General features: G+C 41.6%; 2 protein-coding genes across 3 annotated transcripts in view; both read left to right on the top strand.

The window, feature by feature from the left end:
* Nucleotides 1–19,952, top strand: part of ZNF41 (zinc finger protein 41) — a 722,252-nt gene that overhangs the window by 593,534 nt on the left and 108,766 nt on the right. The gene's annotated exons all lie outside the window — the stretch shown is intronic.
* Nucleotides 1–19,952, top strand: part of SLC9A7 (solute carrier family 9, subfamily A (NHE7, cation proton antiporter 7), member 7) — a 126,985-nt gene that overhangs the window by 76,213 nt on the left and 30,820 nt on the right. The window contains exons 6-13 of one of the 2 annotated variants that reach the window (XM_004689985.2): nucleotides 1,865–1,970; nucleotides 2,286–2,427; nucleotides 4,040–4,145; nucleotides 5,607–5,695; nucleotides 5,783–5,896; nucleotides 8,037–8,148; nucleotides 11,173–11,326; nucleotides 18,714–18,773. In XM_004689985.2, coding sequence (XP_004690042.1) covers nucleotides 1,865–1,970; nucleotides 2,286–2,427; nucleotides 4,040–4,145; nucleotides 5,607–5,695; nucleotides 5,783–5,896; nucleotides 8,037–8,148; nucleotides 11,173–11,326; nucleotides 18,714–18,773 — 883 coding nt within the window. The remainder of the gene's footprint in view (nucleotides 1–1,864; nucleotides 1,971–2,285; nucleotides 2,428–4,039; nucleotides 4,146–5,606; nucleotides 5,696–5,782; nucleotides 5,897–8,036; nucleotides 8,149–11,172; nucleotides 11,327–18,713; nucleotides 18,774–19,952) is intronic. The other variant, XM_012730258.1, reaches the window with a different exon arrangement.

Raw genomic sequence — 19,952 nt, 5'->3', positions numbered from 1 at the left:
AGAAAACCAAAACCTAGGGTACTGTGAAAAGAGAGCTAAGAGAAAGGAATGCAGGAGAAATGTATGTGGAGTAAGAGAGATGTAAAAAAAAGTATTTAAAAGGTAATTTTAAAATGGGTAAGAATCAAAGAGTAATGTCAGGGAAAATACTTGGATAATCGAACTATAAGGAAATGCAAGGAAACAATTACTGTACAAGGTTTGTGGTTACTTTGAAGCAGAGGAAATGGTTTGAAATTGGGATGGAATGTAATGGGCGGGTGGGGGGGGGACTTCTGATTGGGGCTCAGTTCCATTCCTTTAACTGCATGGTGGTTCTAAGAGTGGGTGGGTGGTTCACTTATAATAACTCTCTAAGCTAAATGCTTGGTATAGTTTTCTAATTGAGTCAATAATGCTTTGGGCTGCAATAACAGAAAAGGCTGGCTAACACCAGCTTAAACAAAGAGCTGCTTCTCTTGGCTAATGACCCCCAGCTGGTACCCCAGCACCCACCACAGTCAGGCATCTGTCTTTCTACTGCCCACAATTGGGTTTGCACACATTAAGTGTCCCCTGGGCAGAAGATGGTTACACTTATTCAATCTCTCCACCCTCTTCCCGGCAGGAAGAGGATAGTGCTCACTGCTTGGAAACTTGGAAAGTGAGTTTTTAGTTTTTAGTCTTTATTGGTAAAAACTAAACAAAGTAGAGAGACATTGTCGGGGCAGGGAGGAAGAGAGAGAGAGAAGTGGTGCTTAAGTGGGGGTGATTTTATCCTGGAGACATTAGAGGGGACATGCAGTGCTGCTGGTGTCTTGTGCGTGGAAGCCACACCTGCAGTTCACAGAACACCTACAGAAAGAATCACCTGGGCCAGACTGTCAGGAGAGCCTAAGCTAAGAAATTCCAAAGCCCTTATAGGGGTCTGCAAGATCAAAACTGATTCAGTAACGGTAGTAATAAATGATTTGTTATTTTTCACTAGCATTGTCTTACAAGTGTTCAGTGCAGTGGAGGTCTCCAGAGGCTCTGTAACATGTGATATTGACTTACCTGTTGATTGAATACAGAAACTGCTCTAAAAACCATGTCTTTCTTTAATCCAGATATTAAAGAAATTTGAAAAACTGTAAAGCAACGAATCTCTTCTCACTAATTTTTGTTTGTTTTAGAAAATATAATTTTTCATTAATAGGTTAACATAATGGGTTTATTATTAATTTTAAATGAATATATATTTTTCATTTAATATAGTTGGTATTGGTAACAGTAACCCCCCCAAACTGAAATTCTTTGGAGGGCTCAATAATTTTTAAGAGTATGAAGGAGTCCTGAGGTCAGAAGAGCTGTTGATATCGGGAAAAGCTGCTTTTTTAATTCCTAAAAAAGCTGGGATTCTGAGCAAAGTGTCATCACACACTGTCTGTCATAAGTGAAGACTCCCTCTGCTCACAGTTATTGTTATTTATTATAACCTGTGTGCCCTGACCCCATGCTGGGTTCTGGGAGCACAGTGGTCAACAAAATTGGATTTCTGCCATCAAAAGTGCGGCCAAGCCGCATGAATTGTGGTTCCTTTTAGGTTCTAGAATAGCGGTATTGTCAGTGTGGAGGAAGTCATACCAAAAATAGAGGACCCAGTGATCAGTGCAGTGTTTTGGAACAGTGCTGTTACAGTCGAGCATCATAGGACGCCTCGTTCCGATCAGGGAGATTGCCATTTTCTGTTGCTGCCATAGACCGACGATCCATCGTCGACTGTCAGTATCTTCCCAAGCCGCTAGGTTCCACTGAAGACAGGAATTGCCTCTGTAAATGTGTTATCTGTGGCTTAAGGCCAGAAACTCAAACGAATTTCATATGCTTTTGGCCCCCTTTGCAGTGACCGTGCTGGCGATATTCAATGAGCTGCATGCAGACGTGGACCTTTATGCACTTCTCTTTGGAGAAAGTGTCCTAAATGATGCCGTTGCTATTGTGCTGTCCTCGTAAGTACATTTCTGTCTGAGGAGAGAGACTCTGGCTTCCTTAACGCTGGACTAAGTTCCGAGACTGTTTTTGAAATGTTAAATATTGAATTGCATGTTTTTATAAATGAGATTTGTCGACTTTGTTGATCAAGTTATGTTGCTTTGCATAGTTGGGAGCAATCTGAGCCTGGGTGGCAATGTCTCATGGTGACTGCAGAGCAAACCAGCAGAGGGAATCTCAGCAGTTAGATACTTGTGTTTGGCAATACTTTTAGGTACCTTGGGGTAAAACCAGTACGGTCTTTAAGAACTCTGTTTCTTTTTAAACTCCAGGTCTATTGTCGCCTACCAGCCAGCAGGGCTGAACACACACGCCTTTGATGCTGCTGCCTTTTTTAAGTCAGTTGGCATTTTCCTGGGCATTTTTAGTGGCTCTTTTACCATGGGAGCTGTGACTGGTGTTGTGACAGCTCTAATATCCTTTTTATAGTTGTCGCCCTTGCTTGGGTATGACTATGTGCCTTTACACTTACAAAAGGAAAGTTTTCAGTTCTTCCCCATCCGACTCTTAAATCAATTATTCCATAGGAGAGTGGGGGTGCTCCTGAAATATATCCCATTATTGAAGGTGACAGTCAGGTTCTAGCTGAGCATCTGAGAAGATATCTGGGAGTGTAACTCTAGGCTTTATTCTCTCCTCCCCTTTTCAGTTTCGCTAGCTCCTTATGAACCAGCTGAAGCTGGGCGTTCAGGGAAGAATCGTTTTTGGGGAGGTGGGACTCAGTGGTGAGCCTGGAGGGGGCTGGGATGCAGAGACTACCTCACAGCAGGGCAGGAGGAAGCAGTGGGAGGTACTTTAGCCCCAGCTTGCTGCTGCTGTCAGCGCCTCAGGGCCACACAGGCTCCAGTCGCCAACACTCTCAGTGATCATCAATGGGATCTACAGCAAAGTGGCCGTCTTTAGGAAAAGGACTGCATAATGCTTAGTTGGAAACAAGCAAGCAAGCATGTATGTGCTTACATGCACATGTGGAAGGAGCAGGCACCCCCTCATCGTATATTCTTTCAGGAGCATTTAGATTACCACTGTCTAATACAATCATGACAGACCCTACAAATGCAAAATCATTTCAGCCTGCAGTCAATGTAACTTTCTTAACAAGACATTGTACTAATTATTAATGAGATTTTATACAGCTGAGATTTGCACTAAGTCTTTCAAGCATAGCGGGTGTTTGCTCCTATAGCACAACTCAGTTCGGGCTAGCCACTGTGGCTTGTGGCTGCTCTGTGCCCACATTTTGATCTTTCTTCACAGATATCTTTCCGAGGCCTTGTGGGCTAGAGTGCCCAGTGAACCCACTCCTTAGACGGTTCTGTGATGGCCTTACAGGAAATAGCAGTTAGGAAAGAATCACTGCTCCCAAAAGGTGCTATCAGCACCTGGTAGCTGCTCCCTGTGCCTTGTCTTCCCAGGTCTATCTAAGACACTTGCAGCACCCTGGCACTCACCTGCCCATCATGCCTGTAGGCCAAGACTGTGCCTTTCACAACCAGGGGCATTGCAAGAACCGTAGAAAACCAGCTTCCAGTTCTCTAGAAATTTTATTTTTTTAGAAGAGCTTTATTAAAGTAAAATTTGCACATTATAAAATTCACCCATCTTAAAGTATAGAATTCACTGCTTTTCAGTATACCAATCATTATTAATTTTTTAACTTGTAAAATATATAACAGAATTTTCCATTTTAAATATTTGAAGTGTATAACTCAGTAGCATTCAATATATTCATGGTGATATGTCACCATCCCCACTGTTCATTTCCAGAACGTCATCATCTCAGTGACTATGTAACCAGTAAACAAGTCCCTTTCCCCCTCTTCCAGTCCCTTGTACCTCTGTCCTACTGGAAAGCATAATTTTTATTATTTCCAAAAAAAAAAAAAAAAAAGCTTAGGGCCTCAAAGAAGAGAACCCTGGGGCAGCGGAGGGTGGGGTGGGAGGGGGGTGGGTCTGGACTGCAAGAATGTGGTTCTTGGTGATGTTGATACTTGTTCCTGGAGACAGTTCCTTGACAGGGGCCGACGTGACCAAGTTCACCAAGCTGCACTGCTTCCCCCTGTTGGAAACAGCGCTCTTCTTCCTCATGTCCTGGAGTACCTTCCTCTTGGCGGAAGCCTGTGGGTTTACAGGTTGGTTTTCTCGGCTGTCGGGCCACTTTCCCCCTCGCCTGTGTGGGAGCTTGAGGGGAGGAAATATTCTCAACTAGCAGCTGCGCGTAGTTGATCAACTACCCATAAAGTGTCCTCAGGGAGGCTTTCTGAGCAAAGCTAGAGCTCTACCTTATGGGTAATCTAGTTTCCCAAAGCTGCACATGGGAATAGGTCTTATTGTTTCAAACTCAGTTATGTCTATGCGTGCTCATTCTCACAATGTAAATATTTAGCTACAAAAGTTATTGAATATATGAGTATCTCCTACACACAGTAGCAAAGCAAACTATATATATATATGTCCTATTAAAGGTAATTTTGCATTTGCTCAGATGAATATGAACACAGTTTTTCCTTGACTTGTCCTGGTCTGCTTTATCACTGTTTCTCACTACCATGTTTTATGGTGCCAGTTTGATACATTCTTGGTGTGAGTAATCGTGGTTTTAATTCCTCACATTCTCTCAGTAAGAAAGAAAGAATGACTAAATGTTTCCACTAGAAAACTCACATACAAGTACTCCACATAATCTGGGTAGTTAGGTAGTCTTCTCATCATCTTTTCAGAATATGGCAACATATCTTTATATGCAACATGATAAAATGCCCCAGGTCTGTCTACGTGGTTATCACTAACCAGAAATCTAGATCACCAGGGGTTGGAATAGTTAGTATTCAGGATCCATTTTGTCTGGAGCCTTAGACCATGTAAAAACATTGGTTTGAAATTAAATGTGGTCGTTCAAAGAAATGAGAGGATTATGACAAAAGCATATGACCGGCCCTCACAGTCTGTGAGGGAATGGATGCCAGAGGAAAATACAGATGGTAAATTCAATAGGAATTTAGGGGGTGGAGGGAAAGGGCACCCTTAAAGCTGGAAAAAGGGGGAGCACAGAGGATCTTGGCTTGGAGCAAGTGCAGGGTTGGAGGAAGGGAAGGCAGGGATTATGGGAGCTTTTGGTAATAAGAAGCTTTCAGGAGGTTGGTTGTGCTGGGGGTTTGCCTGTCTAAATTTTGTACCAGCAGGGCTTTTCCCCTGATTCGTTCTTTTTCATTGAGTATTAAAAATCTTTTGCCAGTTCAGCAATCAAAAAAGATAAACTCATGCCATTTACAGAAACATGGATGAAGCTATAAGGGATCATGCCCAGTGAAATAAGTCAGAAGGAAAAAGAAAAATATCAAATGCTTTCACTTATAGGAGGAATATAAGAGAACCAAATAAGACATGGGGGAGGGAAGTGTATTGTTTTTACGATACAAAAAACAGAGATATCCTACAGGGGAGGGGGACAGAGAGTGATCTGAAGGAGGGAAGGAGGAATGTGGGGAACTGTAGTGATGACTTGGGCGAATTGGGGAAGGGGAAGTAAGCGTTGTTTTAAAATGAACAATAATGTAAACAGATATATGAATTAATAAAAAATCTCTTGCCAGGCGTTGTAGCTGTCCTTTTCTGTGGAATCACACAAGCTCATTACACCTACAACAATCTGTCAGTGGAATCGAGAAGTCGAACTAAGCAGGTGAGAGAAAGCCCTTGGTTCTCACAAGCTACCTGTTCATACAAAGTCAGGGACCCACACGGTTCAATCCTTTCCCTTTCCATGCAGCTCTTTGAGGTGTTACACTTCCTGGCTGAGAACTTCATCTTCTCCTATATGGGCCTGGCACTATTTACCTTCCAGAAGCACGTTTTCAGCCCTGTTTTCATCATTGGAGCTTTTGTATCCTTTTGTTTGATGCCACCATTTTCTACATGGGAAGCTACCACTTCTGGGGAAGAATTTCTGTGTTGGATGGGTGACCAGCCAGTCCAAGTTGGTGGTATTTTTATGATGAGAAAAAGAAGCCGTAAATGGTTTGTAAAGCTAATGAATTTGATTGGTAAAGAATTGGCACTGATTCTAAGATTGTCATTTTTGCATTTTCTGTATAAGATAGCTGGTTCTACTGGTGCTTAGCAGGTGGTGTTTGTTTTCTAAAGCACTGTTCTTAGCAGATCTAAATGTCATCAACCATGTCAGTCACCAGAATTGTTTTTATTTCATTGTTGTATGGATTACAATCTGATGTTCAATATCCGAAGTTGTGCTGTTTTTGCTCTTGACCACACAACCTGTGTGGGGAGCCCAGCCTCGTGCCACCCAGAGAAGCCTGCTGGCAGGAAGCATACTTTATTTCACCTGAGCTTCTCAGCTGCTACAAATCATGTGTGGAGTAGACTCTCCCCACCCCACCCCACCCCACCCCCAAAAAAAGAGGAATGAAAAACGAAATGAGAAAGGAGAAGTACTTGTTTTCTTGATTTGGTCCCACGGGGAGTGCAGTTTTTGGAAGGGAAATGCTATTTGAGGGGCTGACTTCTCTCAAGAGAGGAAGGATATGAATGTCCAGCAGTGGACTGACAGCTGAGAGTTTTGTTCACTTAACCTCAGATGCTACTGTTGTTGTTAAAGTGAACTTTTCTGGGGCGTGGAACATCAGTGACCCAGCTCTGCCTGGATTTCAAAGACTGAATTCCCTGTTGCTGGGCATTCACTTCTGCCTTTTCTGCGGGCTCATGGATACCTTTTGGTCTTAGGATGCTGGGGAAATGGAGTTGGAATAATCCATCACCACCGAGGCACTAGATAGTGACGGTGACCTCGTGCTGTGCCAGAATTCCTTCCAGTTACTTTGTCAGCTGGGGCCCAGTTCCTGAATTTATATACTCAACAAACAGCCAAAAATCTATGGGTTCAATGTTTGTATTCTTGATTAAGAAAGCCCCCGCGTGTCATTTGATTTGCATTCCTGGCACAGCATCCTGTGAGAGATAGTGAGAGCTGAGCCCTGTTTACAGATGAGGGTCCTGTCCCTGCTCTGTGAATCCTGCTGCTGCTGACCACTTGCGGGCCTTTGCCTGGCTTCTGGGATAGACTGTGCCTTCTCAGCACTACCTGTTTCCTTCTGTTCAAAACAAAACAAAAAGGAAGACAAAAAAAAAAAAAAAAGAGAGAAGAAAAATCATCAGTGCTCTGCCCTGGAGAAAGCAGAGGGTGGTTCCGCCCCCACTCTGTCGCAAAACAGCTGCAGCTCTGGCAGCTGGTGCTTTGCCCAAGCGGAAGCGCTCTGCTCCTCTGGCTCCCACGGCAGTTTCCTCCTGTTAACAGAGGAACACGCAACTCTGAGGGCTCTGTTCTAAACTCGGCAAGTGACGAGTGAGCAGTTTCCCTGAATTCTTCCGTTTCCACAGCGGAGTTCCTCTTTGACACTCCTCCTTTTCTATTTCTTGCAAAACATTTTAGCCACTAAAGGAACAGAAATGTCCCTACATTGAGTCTTGTGTAGACTATGAATGTGGCTTAACATCAACTTTTCCCACCTCTCATTTGCAGGATCTTCCTAGTCATTTGGGCCCCGAATGTTTCTGCCAACTGAAGTCTATATGTTCTTACTCAGCAGACTTCATAGTTAGAGTCGGGGGTTAGTCATTTATTCTCCTTGTGCTTTTTCTTTCCATTGAGCCCAGCACACTATTTGCTTCTCTCAACGCCCTACCCCCTGTGTGGTACCATCTCTTATTCTAGACTCATTTTCAGCTCAACAGGAGAGGTGGTCATGCCAGTTTAGTTCATTTCAGACATGACAACAGTGTGCTTCACTGCTCGGAATTCTGTGTGAGCCAGGAGCTGGGAATGTTGGCCAACTGAATGCCATTTGGTGCCGAGACTTGTTTAGAGGGCATTTAGACAGCTTCTTGTGTGTGCTGCCATCTTGGTCAAAATGACATCTCCATGCCTTTGTAAAAGTCTCTGATCAAGCAGAGGCTGTGTGAAGATGCCGCTCTGGAAATCTGTTGTGCCCTTAACCTCCCCCGGTCAGGTCGCTATCTTCCTGGGCAGAGCTGCACACATCTACCCGCTCTCCTTCTTCCTCAACCTGGGAAGGAGGCATAAGATCGGTTGGAATTTTCAACACATGATGATGTTTTCAGGTAAAAAAAACTATAAATGTCAAGAAAACGAATTGTATTCAGTAGGCAGTATGATTAAAATATACTCAATAAGGTTGGTAAAAGGACAGAGTTCAAGTATCTGCAAAAATTTGAACATTTGCCTCTAAAATATTTGCATCTTTATTTCATCTCTACCAAACTGGGAACTTGGAGCCATGTAAGTATTTGAAATACTTGATTATTGTCTAGTAGATGTTCACAACCCTTATCTTCCAGACCTAAAATTAGCAGGAAAATAGGTCTTTTGCGAGAAATAATGTGGGCCAAGTCACTCAACACCTCCAAGCTGCAGTGTTCTCTTTTGTAAAATAATAACATTGAACTTATTAGTTGAAATCCCCCCTAACTCTTAACTCATGGCAAAATAAATAAGATACACTCCCATAAGGAAGAAAAAAAATCCAACCCAGAAGGCAGCAGCTGTGGAAGTTCTGTTTGACTTGTGTCCCTCTTCACTATAAAGCTGAAAAGTGTGGAGACACCACTGAGGGACAAAGGACAATAAAGCAGTATGTGGAGGTCAAGCAAGGAGAGTGCAAGTGGCTTGAGTAGTGATTTCCTCATGTAGTGCAGTAAGAGTGGAGCATCAAACAAGACCCAAGTGAGAGTAGAGCGGGGGTGGGGGAGTGAAAAGGCCACGATGACCTTAAAGCTACCCCTGTTGTTTGTGGGGGACTGGGCAGGACTGACAAGAGGCAAAGTGAGTAGCAGCCCTTTTCTGCCACACTGTTCCTTGGAGGCCTCAGAGAGTGATACTGAAAACACACCAACAGACACCTCCCCGCAAAGCTGTCGATTGGTCTAGTACTTGTTTGCATCAGGCTTAACCATGCAGCTGGCTGTAATGCTCTCCCTCCACTCTGAGGTGTCAAGCGGCCTCTCTGTTAGCTACAGTTCTCAGTTGTGGAGGGAGACCAGCTTCCTTCAAGGGGCTCACCATCCCCTAGGCAGAGACAGATGCCCAAGAGCTAACATTCTCTGGAGAGAGGGTAGCAAAATACACAAAAGAGGCTTGGAATGAACATGGAGGAGAACCAGGGGCCACACTCACATGGAGCGCAGCCCTTGAACTGGGCTGGAAAGGCTTGCAGCTTGAAATAGCAGCAGCCTGGAGAGGCAAGAAAACACCATCATGTGCCGTTTTCTGGGAAGGGAAGCAGACTGGAGTAAAGCAAAGAGGGTGTGCTTGGAAAGGAAAATTCCTCTGAATCGGTGTGACCCTTTGGGCTCTACAGAGTCACGAGTGGGCTGGTTAGAGTGGATTGCTGGGCCCCACTGCTGAGTGTGATTCGGAGGGAGGGGCGGGAGGACTTGCATTCTGCTATATTTCAGCTACTGCTGATTCTCTTGGTGGTTTGATAACCACTATTGTAGAGTGTAGACCACGGAGAAGTTCTAATGCTGGGCCTAAGAGTTTGGGCCTCACTTACAGAGCAGCTGGGAAACATCAGATGTTTCTGAGGAGGGCAATGATGTGACCCCCTTACTCATTAGGAAGATGTGGTAAAAAAAAGAAAAATTAGCAATAGCTCTGTCATCAAGATAAGCTATTTTCATTATCTTCTGCCATAAAAGACTGAAAGTACACCGTGCTCTTTAAAGATATTGCCTATAAAAATTATTTTCAGCTGGGAGAAATGGCAGAGGTGACACTTTCATAATGCTTACAGTGTTTGTCTAATAAAATAAAGAAGACTGGGCCGCACAACCCTCTCCGACCCCAAGTCCCCTTCTTTGAGACAACATCGCTTTAACGGCTTAAGTATTGAGCACTGGCAGCTGGCCACAGGGTGATGTAGGTGCGTGTAAATACTTCAGCAGGACAGAGGAGCAGAAAACAGCAACTTTGCTGTTGGACATTTATTGAGTCACTCTTCTCTAATGAATTGTAATGAGCCTATTAGATTAATGAATTGCAAAATTATTGGGAAGGTGGGAAAATGTCCAAACGTGGCCTAACTTTTCATTCCCTTACATGTGATTATGTCCATGGGGAATAGGAGCTTCTGCTAGATTTATATTAAAGGCCATGGCATCAGTCTTTGCTGTAGAACAGATTGTGAGTGTGATATGAGGAAACCACGAACAAGACTAAAAGATAAACTGTAAAACATTAAAATGTGGGTGTTAATCATAACAGCCATTAATGCAGATGGGGTGTGCCAATTCCAGCCCCAGGCCAAATGCTCTAGCCATCTTCATACATCCCGGGGCTGGGAACGGCTTTTCTAGGTGAATGTTTACAGTCGCTTGATGAGGGGACAAGACTCTGAAACCTAAGTGACATATCTCCTCCAGAATTACTTTCTTTTCATTAGTAGACCTGTATCACAGCCAATGGTACTTGGTTACATTACTGTTGGGTGTTGTCAGTAACAATTTGTCTTTTCTTCTTTTTTTCCCCTCATTATTTTTATTTCATTTGTGTTGATTTGTTTTTCTCTTTTATGTAAGTGATAGACTTGACTTGGCTCTTTACCCCCCAAAATCTAAAATATGTATTACGTGACCCTTGACAGAAAAAAAGTTGCCAACCTCTGATGTAGATCAGATATTGTTACTTCTCAGCTTTGCTTTCCCCTCTGCTAAGGAAATGGTGAACTGTTTTGTGGTCATGGTACAGCAACACAGACATGCATTTGACCGTTTATCTCTTACTTGTTTACAGTGAGTGTAATGTTTGAATCATAGACTTATATTATTTCTTCTTTCTATTTTTGTTTAGTTCAAGTTACTAACAGGAGAATTATTTCCATAATAAAAGAATGGTATTGCTGTAAACTGTGTTGTACAATGTAATGTTGTGTTTTCCTCATTGCATTTGGCATTTTTAAAAGTTTTCAAGTGCAAGGAAATCATTTTCTTTTAAGGTTCATCTTTCTGAATAAAACCACTTGACCCTTAGAGCATGAGTGGGTACAGTTCACGATCTCTATGTAAAGCAGAGGACTGGAAGGCATGCTGACCTTCTAACGGGGACATCTCCTTCTTTGGTCACTGCAGGTCTCCGGGGAGCAATGGCCTTTGCACTGGCCATCCGGGATACGGCCTCCTATGCACGCCAGATGATGTTCACCACCACCCTCCTCATCGTCTTCTTCACTGTCTGGATCATTGGCGGAGGCACGACACCCATGTTGTCCTGGCTTAACATTAGGTCAGTTGGAAACCAAAGCCACCTTGATATTTAACCATGTCACGTTCCCAAGCAGGGTGTGCTAGAGTTAGTGCATGGAAAATTCTCTACAATCTTTTGTTTTTGGGGAAAGGTTAACAATAAAAATGATTCAGTGTATCAAATTTTCTGGGAGAAAAAATATTGTCATTAACATTCCTGATGGTTTAAAAACATGAGGAATTATAAACACCTCAACCCTGTGAGAGCAGTGACATTATGTCAAGAATTCAAAAAGTCTTAAAGCTGTAGGAGAGAGAACAGACCTACTGTCATGTTCCTTTGAAATCACACCTAAGGGCTTTAAAGTATGTTTATCAGCCAGAAATAAAAAGAGGTGATTAGAGTTCTGTTCTAGGAGGAAACCGTATGCTGTTTCTCTTCTAGTTGGCGTGTGCAGGAGAGGTGATGCTTCCTGTGTAACCCTCCTTTGTTGTAATACAACAGACATCCCCCATCTTTGGTTTTGCAACCATGTCACGATGAAGGATCACTGACCTGAGCTTGAAAACATTTGGATTTCAAGCTGTGCTTATGAATTCTAGGACCTTATGGTACGGAGGGTATTAGAACAGCGGTCAAGAGACCTACAGCCTGTCTGTCTGGCTCTGTTGAAGGCAGGCCCCTCATCTCTTTGGGCCTGTTTTTCTCAGTATTAAAATGAAGGTGCTCTTTCAGATTTTCTTCAAGTCTCTTATAATCTGAGGGTGCATTTTGCACCACTGGAGCTGCTCCCCCCTCTGCCAGGATTTCAGGTCTGTCTAGGGCAGATATGACAGGAACCAGAGGACTCTGGGGGTGTGCCTTACATAGATGTAAGGAAGAATTCTCTGGAAAGCCACAAGGTGGCAATGTTTTTTCCCTTCCTCTGCTGGCTTTCAATTTATATTCATTTTTCTAAGACGGTAGACTACAGAGGATGAACAGCTGCAGGGCTAATCTAGCTGGGAGGAATGAAAGCAAACAAGGGGTAGGTGGTCATCTGTGGAGCCAGGGAGAAACTGGAATTTGAGAGAATTGTCTTCTCAATCTGGGACTTTTGTACGGATGGTAGGCAGGGATTGGAATTCTTGGCTGGGAGCTCAGCCAGCAGCACTATTTGTGTCTCCCAGATAGCCTCACAAGCAGGTGTACTCTGCAAGACCTGAGTACAGCTGATCAGCAACAGTCATGTTCCAGCTAACACCCATGCCACAGGTGTGGTTTGAGACACCATACATAGGGTACAATAATCCTTATAGCCTTCCTATAAGGGAGCTACAGCTAATATCGTTATTTTAGAGCCAGGGAAACTGAGCCATAGAGTAATAACTTGTCCACAGTCACAGAACTTTCGGCGGACAAGTTGGCACTTGAACCCAGTCAGTCTTGTCAGAGTTCACACACTTTCACCACTGTGCTGTACCACCTTCGAAGGACTATTTTCATGTTGTAAAATTTGGGATGGTTGGAATTTCAAATTTCTTGCATGAATCTCAAGACTTTTATTAAGGAAAACAATTCATCCGTGGGAATATAAACCCAAAGAAGAAAGTTTACAGAGTTAGTTTTGGCCTTAAACTTGTGGCACAGCATGGTGCCATCTATGGTCTGCGTAGCAGAATGAGAGCAAGGAAGGGGCTTTACCTGCACACAGTTGAGAACATTTGCATTCAGTGAGCTGTGAGATTATTTCCTGTTCCTCTTTATCTGTCACCGAGAGGTGCTGTGCATGTTCAGAGCCTGATTTAATCATGCTTGGTTTTCATACTATTTTGTAAGTCTCTTTTGTCCCTCCCCTCACCCCCAACATGTGCAAGCCAAAATAATTTTCCATTTCTTTTTAAACACTGAGCCATTGAAAAGTGGTCCTGTGCAGAGCTGAAAGCACAGGCAGCACAGGAGCTGTGTCTGGATGGGTATAATGGTATCAACTGACGAGCTGTGACAAATCATACTTAGAACAGAAGCCGCTACATAGCAAGGGGTTAGGAAATGACTGTGTGAGATCCAGCAGCCCCGCCGGCATTTCGTAAATTTTTCATTTCAACTATTTTAACAGGTGTGGGGGCACCCCCAGTGTAGTCTTCATTTTCATTTCTCTCATGCTGGTGATGTTGAGCACTTCTTTATGTACTTCTGTGCCATTCATGTCTTTGATGAAATATCTGTACAAGTCTCATGTCCGTTTTCTAATTGGATTGTCGGGGTTTTGTTTTTTTTTTTTTTTTTTTTTTGAGTTTTGATAGTTATTCTGGATAATAGTCTTTTTTTTTTTTTTTCAGATAAGTGGCTTACAAATAGCTTCTCCAGTCTAGCTTTTTTTTTTTTTTTAAAGATTTATTTATTTATTTCTTCATACAGAACTGGGGTACAGGCCAGAGATGTGGAGGGTAAGAGGATTCACCAGAGACAGAGTAGGGAGCAGAACAGGCAGATGGACAAAGTACACTGCTGAGGGGAGCAGCGGGCGGGTCAGGAGAGGTCTGCCACGCCATGTGGATCTCCTCCGGGGCAGGTGGGGATCGAACTCATGTGGAAGTGGCTTAAGCTTCTTAGTGCTGTGCTTTAACCTGCTGCGCCACCAGGGAGGGCCTGTAGCTTATTTTTAAAAGCCTGTTAGCAGAGTTTGTCAGAGGAGAAGTTTTCACTTTGATGAATTACAAGTTAGCATTTTTTCCTCTTGTGGATTGTGCTTCTGATGACATGTTTAAGGACATTTCAAGCCCCAAGGTCCTGAAGGTTTTCTTCTAAAAGTTTTCTAGTTTTACACTTTACCTTTAGGTCTGTTATCCATTTGGAGTCAATATAGGGGGTGTGGTTTAGCTTGGACTTTTATGTTATTTGCCTATGACTTTCTAGTTGTTTCAGAACATTTTGTTAAAAAGATTATCCTAACCCCGCTGACCTACGTTTTCTCCTTTGCCAAAAATCAATCGATTGTACATATGTGGGTCTGTTTCTGTTCTGCTCCTTCGGCCGATGTGTCTGTCTCTGCACCAGCACCATGTTCTCCCAGCAGCCTTTGCGTGAGCTCTAGCATCAGGTAGAGCAAGTGCTCCCACTTTATTCTTCTTTTCCAAAATTGTTATAACTATTCTACTTCCCTTCCATGTGCATTTTGGAATAAACTTGTCTGTATCTGAAAAAAAAATCTTGCTGGTATTTTCATAGGAATTGGGTTAAACTTAGGGAAAATTGACATTTTTACTCTGTTGAGTCTGCCAATGCATAAAGACGGCACGTTTCTTCATTTATTCATATCCTTGGTTTTGTTAATTAATATTTTACAGCTTTCAGCATATAGTATCTGTGTTTTGCTAGATTTACATTTAAGTATGTCTTCTTTTTTGAGCAATTATACATGTTATTCTGTCTTTAATTTCAGTTTCCATGTGCTCAGTGCTAGAATATAGAAGTACAATTGCTTTTTGATGCTAATCTTGTATGCTCTGACGTTGCTAAATTCTCACATATTAGTTCTAGGCATGCTTTTGGTTTTGAGATGCTTTGGGATTTTCTTTTTTAAAAAAAGATTTATTTATTTATGCTATCTAAGAACTGGGGTACAGGCCAGAGGTGCAGAGGGTGAGAAGATTCATGAGACAGAGTGGGGAGCAGGACAGGAGGATGTACTGAAATACACTGCTGAGGGGAGCAGTGGAGAGACAGGAGAGGTCTGCTGCGCCGTGTGGGTCAGCTCCCTGGCTGGGGATCAAACTCTGCTGCAGTGGCTGCGGACAGCTTCATAGTGTCATAGTGCTATGCCTTAACATCTTGCAGCACCAGGGAGACCCACTTTGGGATTTTCTATATACATATATTGTTGGGTCATTTGCAGACAGACATAGCTTTATTTCTTCCTGTTCAGCCAGTGATCCTTTCATTGCTTTTTCTTTACCTATTGCTCTTGCTAGGACTTTCAGTACTATGTTAAATAAGGGTGATTGAGTGAACACCTTGTCTTGTTCCTGATCTTAATGGAAAAACATTCAGTCTTCACTAGTAAGCATGATGTTAGCTATAGGTCTTTATGATTTTTATTATCAAGTTCAATACATTCCTATTTATTGCTAGTTTTCTGAGAATTTTTAATAATAAGCAGATGTTGCATTTTATCAGATGCTTTTTTTCTGGATCCATTAACATGATCATATGATTTCCTTCTTGTTTAGTTTGTTAATATGGTTTAGCTAATAATTTTCAAATGCTGAACCAGCTTGCTTCTCTAAAATAAGCCCCACTTGGCGGTAATGTAAATTGTTTATGTATTGCTGAATTCTTATAGCTAGTATTTTGTTTAAAGAAAATTCTTGTGTCAGTGGACATGAAGGATATATAGTAAGTAGTTTTCTTTTTTGTACTGCCTTTGTTTTTTTTTTTGGTATCAGTGTTATCATTAGGTCTCTCAGTATGAATTGATTCATGTCCCCTATTCTCCTGTTTTTAGTAGTTATTGTGTAGAAATGGAATAAATCGTTGAAAAAAAATTGTGAATTCTCCAGTGAAACTACAGTCCTGGATGAAGCCAATTTTTAAGGTAGTTACGGGACTTATTAAGATAATCTGTTTGACATTGGGTGAGTTTGGAAGGTAATTTATGAAGTTGATCCATTTCATCTAAGTTGTTAGTTTATGTTATTTGTAGTGTTTCCTTATACTTTTGATGTCTGTGAGAGCTATAGGGATAAGTCTTGTTTTATTCCTGATATTGGTAATTTGCATGTTCTTCATATCTTTTAGTCTGGCTAGAGATTTGTAAAGTACAGTGATGTTTTTCAAAGAACTAGCTTTTTTCCCCTGATTTTTCTGTTTTCAATTTCATTGTTTTCTGCTCCTATCTTTAATATTTCCTTCTTTTTGTCCCACTCTACCCAGACAGCATAATGAAGCAAAATGGGCCATTAGTAAAAGTATATATGGTGTCCATTCATTGCATTTTTTCCAGATGTGTATAAATAGTAGTCATGTAAGTTAGAAACTGACATTTATAGAGATGACATTAAAAGAAATGCCCTTTGAGATAAGATAATGAGACCAGTAGAATTTCTGGCTTGTGGTTTTTGGTGTTAATTGTCATGAGTCATTTATATGAGCCAGGTTGTTGTTCTAAATTGGTGGAGAAACCCCCTGAACTTCAGTGTGGTGTTTTGACCTCTGTGATATCACTAAGTCCCTCTGCCAGTACTTGTTCCTTATTTTTCTAGGCGACGGAGAGACTCTCATGAGCTAGCTGCTGAAGGCCTGCTCAGGAGTTAGAAACAAGGGCAGTCCCACTGCATACAGCGAGGAGTTAGCAATGGTTTTCCTATGGCTAATTTAAAATCTGTGTATAAAATAAAAATGAATATAATCACATATTCTAAACCAGGTCACATTGCTTTCCACAAATTCAACTTATTTTTATGAACTGGCATTTTGTGATTGAAATTTTAAAACATCATAGCAAATTGCTTAGATTGTTTTCTGCTAATGCACATGCCTGTTTTTCTCCTAGTCTTTTGAACTAATGTTATTCATAAAGAACATAATTTCAGCAGCTTAAAAATAATAATGATGGGATTTCTTCAGCAGATGAGACTCCTATGTATATGTCCTGAGAACATTTCAGCAGCAAGGTGGCTATCTTCTTAGAGACCCCAGTTAAGAGTGCCACTCACATGAAGTGGTGGTGATAGTGGGTGGGCGGTGTGTGTGTCTGTGGGTGGGTAACCTTTATTCTCTAGGGTGCAGTAATGCAATCACTCAAGGACAGATAAGGGCCCTCTGTTCAGTATAATCCTATTAGACTGAGAATTTCCAATAAAGCTCTTTGTAGGATAACAAATAAAGGCAGGGAGAAACCCTGAGCATTTTAGGTAATCGAATTTGTAACTGGATATTTTAAGAGTTTAAAAGTCCCACCTTGTGATCAAAGGCAGTGTCCCACAGGGTAAAAAGCTGGGGCTCTGGGATGTAACAGCATCAGTTGTGAACTTGGTTCTACCATTTTTTACCTTTGTAACGTTGGTCAACTTATTTAATCTCTCTAACTCGGTTTCCTCACCGATCAAATGCGGGTGATGATAATGTGAATATAAAATGTGAGAGTAAGTTTGCTAAAAATTCCCTCACCTCTATCTGGCACATGGTAATTAAGCATTTAGTGTACTTTAACAGTTATGCTATTGTCACTCATCATAACATTACTAGCTACCATTACTATTATTATTACTAGTGAGTCTTACATTAAAAGGAATATAGTTTGCTTTACTGGAATGTGTTACCATTTTTCAGTACTATAGTAATATCAAGAGTCCGGTTTAAGTCATATTTAGAAGGTGTGACTAATTAAAATACAGCCCTATGAAGCATCACATGAGTAGCTTGAGAATTTAAGCACTGTCTAACATGGTGTTTCTCTACTTATATTTCATTAACACACCCCGAAAAACCTTTAAAAAGTTTTTTTCCTTATTTCTCCCAGTGAAATGCACATAACTAGCTTTCTGTTTTTGTACGATGGTGTTTTAGAGGACTACAGAGTACTATAACATTGACATTTTTTGACCCACAGACCCAATTTCACACCCATGTCAATAATAACACCCCCCACTGAGAACATGTGATTACGTACAGTGGTTTTCAATTGAGGTCAAGTTTGGCCACCCGGGGACAGTTGGCAGTCTGGAGACATTTTGGGTTGCCTCACCTGGGTGAGGGCGTTGTTACTGCTATCTTATCAAAATGTCAGTAGTACCACGGTTGTAAAACTTCTCTTGGTATGATGGTGAAGTTGAAATCACTCTGAATAAGCTAGCATTTATTAAGGAAGGGGTAAGTGGACCATGTCAATTCTAAGGCCATGAAGTAAAGAAAATAGCAGTTCTGTTCACAACCTTCATGTTGAGCTCCTGGACTTGTCTAGGAAAAAATGACTATCTTCTTAAGTGTTGTTGCCATTTTCAATAACATAGTGCTTTTTGCTGTTTCTGTCAAATGTGTATTAAAAATGTGTAAGCACTTCAAATATTTGTTCAATAACAACTTTGTGTTGTCAATGTTTGTGTGGATGTACCTTGCTTTATGAAACAAATGGACTTCTGAAAAATTGTGTATATTTTACATGAGTTGAATTTATTCCTCACATTTCATTACCTTATATCTTGAGAGGTTTATTATCATTCTGAACTGATCCTCATCTGACCTGGCTTTCTAACATTGTTGCTTTAAATTTAAATTTAGCAGCCTCTCTGGGTTTTAGAGAATGGGGACAGTGTAAGAGAAAATACCGATTGACGTTTAAAGTGAGACGGCCTGTTCTTTGGTGGATGTGATCCAGGTCATGGCCCAGAGCTCCTGGCTCCCTGTTATCCCCATCACACTCACGTTCCCTTCTTCTGCTGCCCAGAGTTGGCGTCGAGGAGCCCTCTGAAGAGGACCAGAGTGAACACCGCTGGCAGTACTTCAGGTGACACAAGGGCATCCTCAAAACAAATTAACCAGGCCTGATTTTTCTTTCTAACCTGAGGCGTTTCCCTTTCTGCTGTCTGTCGATTCCTTCTGTGTGCTGATCCCCTGCCTCCTTCACCAGAATCACAAGTGCTAGGTCAAATTGCATCGTTTCAGCCCTCTCTCTGAGTTGATTGGGACACCAGTGTCAGGAGGTCGAGTCCCCTCTCCCTGCATTTCTGACAGTGTGATGTCCCCACTAAAGCTGGAGAGCGCAAGTGCTGCCTCTTCGTACAGTTGGGTTTAGTGTTCAGAGAAGACCATATTCAGAGCTACCGGTTCTTGTTTCATAAAATCCCGTTTATGGCCTAGTAAATAGGGCTCATAATTTATAAAGAGAACTAGAATTCTTTATTTCAGCCATGACGGGGGTATGGCTTATGATATCTTTTTAGGTATGTATTCGTGAACTTTTACTTTATCACAGTGAAGCAGAAGATTAAAAAACATACTTTTTTTTTTTAAATCACAGGATAGACTCCTCTCAATATCCATTCAAGTTTATAATTTGACTGTGCTGCAGAAAGACATTATTAGGCAATCAGTGAAAGACTTTCTTGTTCTTTCCTTCCTGTATCTTTAGTCAGCAAGCTTTCTTTCTCATTCTCAGTGCTGGCAAGATAGGTCAATATAGACTTGAATTCTGTTGTTAACATTGTAAAACTATTTTACTAGGAGGCCTGGAAAGAAAGCAGTGATACCCGCCATGGGACATGGATTGTGACATTATTACTAGGCCCCTGATCTGTACTGTGATGATAAGCATAAAATTAACCAAAGGATTTGAGGCCCCTAGGTTCAGACCTTTTCTACTGTTTAAATTGTGTGTGTGTGTTTGTTTACATGGACATTCGCTTAAACACACACACACACACACACTCAGACACAGAGTTAGACAGCTCATTTCGGAGATCTGATTTGATTTTAGGTATGTTGGCTATATTTTTGGCTATGTTGCAGAGGAAGGCATTTCTTTGAAATATCCTTCCTTTAATAACAGCCCTTCAGGTAAAGTACAAGTTATTATACTTGAGACATGAGTGAATTCAAATTATGGTCTTATGGTTAAAGGTTATACTTCAAAAATTTCTGTGAGTTCAATGCATTTTATATGGTGCTTACTCGATATATATATATA

The sequence above is a fragment of the Condylura cristata genome, unplaced genomic scaffold (genome assembly GCF_000260355.1).
Source record: "Condylura cristata isolate star-nosed mole 26May11 unplaced genomic scaffold, ConCri1.0 scaffold00027, whole genome shotgun sequence".
Classification (NCBI taxonomy): domain Eukaryota; kingdom Metazoa; phylum Chordata; class Mammalia; order Eulipotyphla; family Talpidae; genus Condylura; species Condylura cristata.
This window is presented reverse-complemented; position numbering and strand designations above follow the sequence as displayed.